Source organism: Octodon degus, unplaced genomic scaffold (assembly GCF_000260255.1).
Source record: "Octodon degus isolate 3935 unplaced genomic scaffold, OctDeg1.0 scaffold00045, whole genome shotgun sequence".
Lineage (NCBI taxonomy): Eukaryota > Metazoa > Chordata > Mammalia > Rodentia > Octodontidae > Octodon > Octodon degus.
Genome location: NW_004524621.1, coordinates 8562124 through 8570436, shown reverse-complemented (window position 1 = coordinate 8570436; position 8313 = coordinate 8562124). Strand labels below are relative to the sequence as shown.

The 8313-nt window shown below is 38.9% G+C and overlaps 1 protein-coding gene across 1 annotated transcript in view; it reads left to right on the top strand.

Annotated features, from left to right (window-relative positions):
• Positions 1–8313, top strand: part of Dcaf10 (DDB1 and CUL4 associated factor 10) — a 70706-nt gene that overhangs the window by 56708 nt on the left and 5685 nt on the right. Inside the window, exons 4-5 of the mRNA XM_004631828.3 lie at positions 5581–5783; positions 8163–8276. Coding sequence (XP_004631885.1) covers positions 5581–5783; positions 8163–8276 — 317 coding nt within the window. The remainder of the gene's footprint in view (positions 1–5580; positions 5784–8162; positions 8277–8313) is intronic.

The following is an 8313-nucleotide window of genomic DNA, read 5'->3' as shown; positions in this document are numbered from 1 at the left end:
AAGATCTAAACATTAAGGCAGAGACACTAAATCTCTTGGAAGATAAAGTGGGAGGAACTCTTCAAGACATAGGGGTCGGCAAAGACTTCATGAACAGAAATCAAATCGCACAGGAAACAGTCAAAAGAATTAACAACTGGGACCTGTTCTTACTGAGAAGTTTTTTCATGTCAAAAGATATTACTAACAAAGTGAAAAGGCAACCCACAAATTTGGAAAAAATCATGACAAGTAAGTACTCAGACAAAGGTCTGCTCTCTAGAATTTATAAAGAACTGCAAAACACTAGGGCCCCAAAATTTAAAGACCCAATCTGGAAATGGGCATCCGAGATGAACACACGCTTCTCAGAGGAAGAAATTAAAGAAGCGAATAAATATATGAAAAAATGCTCCACATCACTAGCCATCCGTGAAATGTAAATTAAAACAACATAGAGATATCATCTCACCACAGAAAGAATGGCTATCATAAAGAAATCACCCAACAACAAATGTTGGAGAGGCTGTGGGGAAAAAGGAACCCTACTCCCCTGCTGGTGGGAATGTAGACTGGTGCAAACATTATGGAAATCAATATGGAGACTCCTTAGAAAAGTTGGACTGGAAATCCCATTTAAACCAGCTATTCCTCTACTGGGAATTTTCCCGGAGGATCTGAAAACATCATATCATAGTGATATATGTGTGCCTATGTTTATAGCAGCACAATGTGTGATAGCCAAATCTTGGAAACAACCAAGATGCCCGTCACCTGAGGAATGGTTGGAAAAGATGTGGTATTTTTGCACAATGGAGTATTATTCAATTAAGAATGATAAACTCAAAGCCTTTATATTGAAGTGGATGCCACTTGAACATATACTCATAAGTGAAATAAACCAGACACACATGTGTAAGTATTGTATAGTCTCCCTAGTATAAGAACTCAAAAGAAGAAATACAAATAGAAAGGTATGATGCAAGTGAGGGGAAAGTGGGATCTCGAGGACTGACTAATCAGGAGAGGGAATGGTGAAGAGCTGGGAAACATGAATAAGTCAGGCCATACAGTTATATGTAGAGGATGGGCAAGGCAATGATCCTGAGAATCTTCAGAGGAGTTTTTAATCTAGCAGTTAATTGGAGAGATTCTCACCCTGACTGACTATATATGCTGATGCCTGTGAACTAAGAAACTGCACTGCAGATGGTAATTTGTAATAGTAGTTGTACGCTTGGAGTGCCTGTCATTCTGGTGTTCTGAATATGGGCTGCGTGTCATGACATACCAGTTGCTACTATGATGTCTCTCGGGTGGATGGTTGTTCAAGAAGGGGGTGGTGAACGAAATCAAGAGATGGGAGGGGGAATGTTGTGGTACTGTCCTGCTTCAGGGTTGTATATGGTGAGATTTTTGGACTTATGTGTAAACTTAAGAAGTGTGTAATTTTTTAAAAAATTTATTTGTGTGTGTGTACGCCCGCACGTGTGTGGCCAGCTCAGCCCACCAGGGGGCAGGGCTGGCTGGCATGTGGTGCTGGGGGATTGAACCGCGGTCCCTGTACTTTGCTAAGCTTGTTCAAAGTAGGTACTTTAGACCACTGAGCCATCTCACCAGCCCCAGAAGTATGTAATTCTTTATGCCTATTTTTAGAATGTATTCTAATTTTTAAATGTTTTTTGTCATGTTCTGTGGGGACTTGAAGTTCAGCATATCAATACTTGATGGAGAATACCTGTTCCATGTTGTGCCTGGGATGTTTGATGTGCAGACAGATAGTGAGGTTGAGCTTAACAGCCTAAGTTGTATGGTAATAGCTGTAGGCTTGTCTTCTGGATGGTTAACAACCTAAGTTTGCAGACCAAGATTGGATAAAAAGGAAGGCTGCAGGGAAGGCCAACATTTTGGCCCTGGCCTTCTAGGGTCGGTTGAGACTCGGGATATGTGGGAACTTGTGCTGTGGTGTCTTGTGACTTGGTAGTGTCCCATGTTTTCTGATCGGGGAGATTGTGGGGCCAAGGAGGGGGGTGATCGATGATGTGGAGTGCGTCGGGGAAGAGTCACGTGGAGAGCACGTTGGCCGGGAGGTGGCTGTGGCTGGTCCACATGGCTGACACTGACAAAGGTTCTACAGTCTGAGGTGCAGGATCTCGGGATGGATCCTGAGGGGATTTCGCTGACCTTGTCAGACCCAAGGGCTGCAACTCTTGTTGTATAGGTCCTGCTTTGCCTTGGTCTTAACCATCCAGCAGAAAAGTATAAAAACGAAGTATAAAAAGTGAAGCCATGCTGTTATGTTGAGCTGTGGGGGACTCGGGTCAACAATTTCTGACATTGCCAGTCAAGCGGAGGACCCAATACTATTATGGGCTACTGGACTCTTTTGGAATATTTTGCTGAGTTTACACACCTATAATATTCAAATAACGGATCTTAGCAAAAAAAAGGGGATGCAGATGAATGTCCATTTTGTGTCTGTGTATTCAATGTGGTTAGGATGGATATATAGTTGCATTCTCTTGGTGAACAGAGTGATTTGTTCAAATGGTGTTTGTGGATGGGATGTCATGTCCGCATCTTGTGCAGCAATTGACCACTGGGAGGAATGTGTGCAGTGTGTTGATTGTTGAGACTGTCCTGCCAATTTGATTGGAAGCTATCTCATTGCTGTTTGTTTATCAATAAAATTATGGGGGGGGGAGAAAAAAAATAACATTAAGGAAGTGTTAAAATTTGTATAACAGATATTGCCAATTTTGGCTCAGATACCTGTTCACAGAAAAGTGTGATGGGGGGCTGGTGAGATGGCTCAGTGGTCTAAAGCACCTACTCAGAGCAAGCTTAGCAAAGCACAGGGACCACGGTTCGATCCCCCAGCACCACATGCCAGCCTGCCCTGCCCCCTGGTGGGCTGAGGAGGTGGGCTGGGGAGGGATAAAGGGCTAGTGAGTCTCTAAGGATAATGAAATAATAACTGAAACGGTTTTCCCATCATTCTTTGTTCGGAGCATTCTCTGTACCCTTTAAGATATCCATCTTTTTCTTTTCAAACCTCAGTCTTTCACTTGAAAGATTTTATTGTATGAAAAGTTCCACAGGCCAATAAATTTAGAGGAAAATGAGTGTTTGGCCCAACAGAGGAAAAAAAAAAAATCAAGATTTTAGGGCTTTTAGTTTTTCCTTTGTAGTTGTGTAAAAAAATGGAAAAAAAAAAACATAAAATGGAAAAAACATAAAAGTGGAAACACTTTTTGCTATAATCATTCGTTTTAGAGGCATTGTTAGTTCAGTGTGTACAGAGTCCATTTCCCACATCTTTCCTCAGGTATCTTCTATTTTATCATGAGTTACCTTTTAGTCAACTGTAGGTTATTTAAAATAAATTCCTACAACTTTTCTGGAAAAAAAAAGATATTGCCAAATATACAGGTGAACTATACTCATAAAATGGTTACATTTCCAATTAATAAGGTCCAAACTGCATAAAAAATTCAATCTCTGATCCAAAGTACTCAAATGTATAAAAGAAAATCAAAAGTGTTTATAGGTGGTAGAAAGTCTTTAGGTCGAAGAAATGGAGAGCAACATCTTTATTAGGGAAATAAGGATATTACAAGATATTTCACTTTTATGAGACTGTTGTATTTTAATGTAGTATTTTTGTTCATGGTAGTTTTATTGTTGTCAGCTGGTACAGATACTGATACTGTAGAACACATTTAAAGTTAGTGCATTTTAGGGCTCAGCCAAATAACTTAGAGGATTAAAGTGCCTGCTTAGGCTGACGCAGGGGGCCTGCTTTGCTGCCCCTGCTATTGGGTCACGCTGAAATGGCAGTTGAGACTGGGCATGGTGGCACGTGCACTTGGGAGGCTGAAAACAGGAAGATCACCACGAGTCTGATCTACTCAGTGAGATCCTGTAGACCCTGTCCTAAAATAAAAGAAAAGAAAAGAAAAAGAAAGTTATGGGGCTGGTGAGATGGCTCAGTGGTCTGAAGCACCTACTTACAACAAGCTAAGCAAAGCACAGGGACTGCGGTTCAATCCCCCAGCACCACATGCCAGCCAGCCCCGCCCCCTGGTGGGCTGAGCTGGACACACACATAAAAAAAAAAAAAAAAAAAGAAAGTTAATGCATTTTAAAAAGGGGAGCTGGGGATATAGCTCAACAGCATAAGCACCTGCCTAGCAAGTGCATGGTCCAGAGTTTGATCTCCGGTACTGCAAAAATAAATGAATAAGTAAATAAATAAAAATAAGAATCACAAACTTAAGTTAGTTCATTTTATTGACTTATTTTATTATTTTTCTAAATAATCCTTCATTTAAAGAGAATTCCTATAGCAAGAAGAGTCAGCACACATCATTCAGAAATAAGGAGATAGAATACATGAGAGAGCAATTATGAGATAGGAGAGTCCAATTTGAATGATCAGATCTATTTGGAATTCTAGAGAATAGAGAAAATGGGAGAGACAACATTGAAATAATTATAGAATTTTCCAGAATATATAAACACCATGAATCTTAAGATTTAGAAAATCAAAGGCCAGGGATGTAGCTCAGTTGACACAGCACCTGCCTGACAAGCATGAGACCCTGAGTTTGATTCCCCGTACCAAAAAAAAAAAAAAAGATTTAGAAAGTCAAATGAATATCAAAAAGATAAATCCAAATTTATAGATATCAAAGTACAACTGCAGGGGGCCAGTCAGCTAGCTCAGCGGATTAAAGCACCTGCTTAGGCAGGCATAGGGACTGGGGTTCGGTCCCCTGTGTACTGTGCCAGCCCCACCCCAAGGCACATTGAGACAGGGCATGGTGGCGCATGCCTGTAATCCCAGCACTTGGGAGGCTGAAAACAGGAGGATCACCACGAGTCCAATCTGTGTAGTGAGACCTGTAGACCCTGTACTAAATACATAATAAAGTAAAACTGCAAAACTCTAAAGACAGAATATCAGTTAGAAGAGGTAGTAAAGAAATTATCCAAAGTAACAAACAGATTTAGTTATTAATAAAGAAGCCAGAACTCAGTGAAATACCAATATTCACAAAGAACTAATGATCAACCCTAAGTTGTATGTTCAGTTAAACCTCTATTCAAAAAGAATAAAATACAAAATTTCAAAAAAATAAAAGGTAATAAAAGTTTTCTTCAGTACAGTTTTACTTTTAAAAATTCTGGGGCAGGGAATATAGCTCAGTGGCATAAGTACCTGCCTGACAAGCATAAGGTTCTGAGTTTGATCCCTGGTATTACAAAAAGGGGGGAAAAAAATCAGGATACTTCAGAAAATAAAGGCTTGTCTTAAAAGTCAAAGATGAAAGAAGGAATAGTGAGCCAAAAAAATTGAGGTATGTGTATAAATCTAAATATACACTGTTAATCCTAGCACTCAGGAGGCTGAGGTAGAAGGATCACCAAAAGTTCAAGGCCATCCTACCCTACATGGTGAGATCCTTCTTTAAATAAATAAACATTGCTGTATATTCTGCTGTGAAGGGAAAAATAATTTTGCCTCTAATGAATCACTATTTATGATTATTGATAAATAATAATTACTAGGTTCTGTTGATTTTATTTCTTCTGTAGGTGTACAGAAGATGGGTGTCCCCACAAGAAATTCTTTCACACACGTTTTCTCATGAGAATGAGATTAACACCAGACTGTTCCAAAATGTTGATCTCAACGTCCTCTGGATATCTCCTGATTTTGCATGATCTTGACTTAACCAAATCTTTAGAAGTAGGCAGCTATCCCATTTTGAGAGCAAGAAGAACTACATCAAGTTCAGGTAAGCCTTTCTTTTTTGATTAGAAAACAAACTTTCTAAAAAATTAGAGACATTGAGGATGGAATGTACTGCTATTCCAAAAATGGTAGCAGGAAAAAAAGATTGAAAATTAAAAGGCATTCCTTTTTTTTCTTTATTTCTGTTTGCAGTACTGAGAACCAAACCTAAGGGCCACAGTATGTCACCAACCCTTTTTATTTTGAAACAGGTTCTCACTAAGTTGCCCAGACTGGCCTTGAATTTGTGAGTCTCCTGCCTCAGCTTCCTGACTAAGATTGCAGATGTGTACAGTGTGCGTTACTAAAAGGCATTCATTAGAAAACTCACGGAAAGCTTTTTCTGGAAGTATAATGATCCAGATGTATCTGTGGCATGGTATGTGTTTGTGCTTCTATAGCACAAATGTCCTAGGAAAAATAACTGCTCTTAAAATTCTTATAGTTTTGGGCTGGGGACATAGTTCAGCAGTCTTAAGTGCCTACCTGGTAACCACAAGGACCTGGGTTTGGTCCCCGGTGCTGCATGCTTTGCTGGCCCCGGAACCCCGGGTGTACCATGCAGTCTGAGCTGCATAGTGAGACCCTGTACCAAATAAATAAAAGATAAATTTTTTTTTAATTTTAGTTTTTGCTTGCTGAAGAATCTTTCATCACTACTTCTGAATCATTGTTTTCTCAAAAATTAGTGATAGTTCAAGGTAGTATTTGTTTTCTGAAGTACTGCTGGAACCCAGCAGAACTTTTGAATTAAAGTAATTACAGAGTTTTCATGAGAAGTCTATATGACATACCTACTTCCAGATGACCAGCTACAGGTATATAGTGCCATCTTATCTTGTAATGCCCTCTTGCCGGTTCCCTGTCCCTTCTGTTGCTGATTGTGTTAGTCTTAAGTGAAGTTGGAGCTCAGAAAAATTCAAGTAATGTATTTTATTAACATTATGTGATTTAAGTTATTGTGTTTCATCTGCCTTTGGGAAAGATAAGATTTTTCTACAAAAATGTCTGTTATTATGATGTTACAATAATAAGTAAGATCATAGACTGTTCATGGAGTGCTATTAAAAGGCAACTTCAAATGATTGGGCTATTTCTCTATGGTGCACAGGACCCTCCTGAAGACTCTTGAGAAAGTGCAAATATAACTACTACAATTGCCTACTTAAACTTTTTTAAAGAGACATTTAAGTTTTATCAACTTGTAAGCAAAGGGTTTTATAATTATATAAACATTAAGAAATATGCAAACAATCATTTTAGATATAGATTTACCATTTTAAGTTAAATATAACCACTTTAGCTTAGTGAAAAATAAGTGCTATAGAAAGGGGCAGTTGACCTTGAAACCAAGAAGCTTTTCAGTCTTGAGGTAATCTGATACTAAATAATATCACAGGGATTTAGGTTAATTAGAATTCCCAGCCATGCATGGTGATGCTCAGTGCGAAGATCTCAGGTTTAATACTCAGTACTACAAAAAACACAAAAGAATTTCATACAGAAGTGTGTAGCTACTGGAAATGTACAGTGAAAACTGAGTGTGTATTTGAGGTAATACATCAGTCTTTACTCACTAATATTAATCGTATTTTTCCACAAATTTTAACATGAAGCTTTATATTGTACTTCAAAGGTAGTAAATTTCAGGAACTGCAATAGAAGTTTTGTTATGCTTTAAAGAATTTGTTCATATTCTCAGGAATGGACCTTTGTTGGACCATTCTTCTACTTTAAACACCAAGATAAACAGCTCAGCTTTCATTATCAGAAATTTTACTACTCCGCTCTATTGTGAAATTATAAGAAACTAAAGATGTTCCTATACTTATATGGTTTATTTCTATTTCTCATAAGCATCTTTGGTATAAAATATTTAGAAAGGGCATATACTTTATATAGTACATTTCAGAAAACTATACTTATTTCTGCATTTTAGTAATAACCTAGGGTTTTTTGTGTGTATGTGTGCATGTGCACATGTGTGTAAATTTAGGACAGTGTCTACAGGGTGTAATGGGTCTTACTATGTAGATCACGCTCATAGTGATTCTCCTGTTTTTAGCTTCTCAAGCGCAGGGATTACAGGCACATGCCACCACGCCCAGTCTCAATGTCTGTCTCAGTGTGCCCCGTGGGTGGGGGCGGGACCAGGGCCAGGGCCTGCACAGCACACTGAGGATTGAACCCCAGCCACTGTGCTCTGCCAAAGCAGGTGCTTTAGTTCACTCAGCTATCTGGCTGGCCCCTAATAGCCTAGTTTTATGTGAGTACTTTATGGCCATATTTCAGGTGAATTTTTAAAGTATATTTCAAGTAGATAATTAAAAATTTAAACACTACAGAATTATGCTACATTTATTGTCAATTCTGTATCTTCAAGATTTGACCAGTTCATCAAGTTCGTCAGGTCCTAGAATTTCTGGTTCACCATGTCATCACAGTGATTCTAATTCATCTTCAGAGAAACATGTGTCAAGAGCCTCTCAAAGAGAAGGTAGGTTGGGGCCGGGGAGATGGCTCAGTAGAATAAG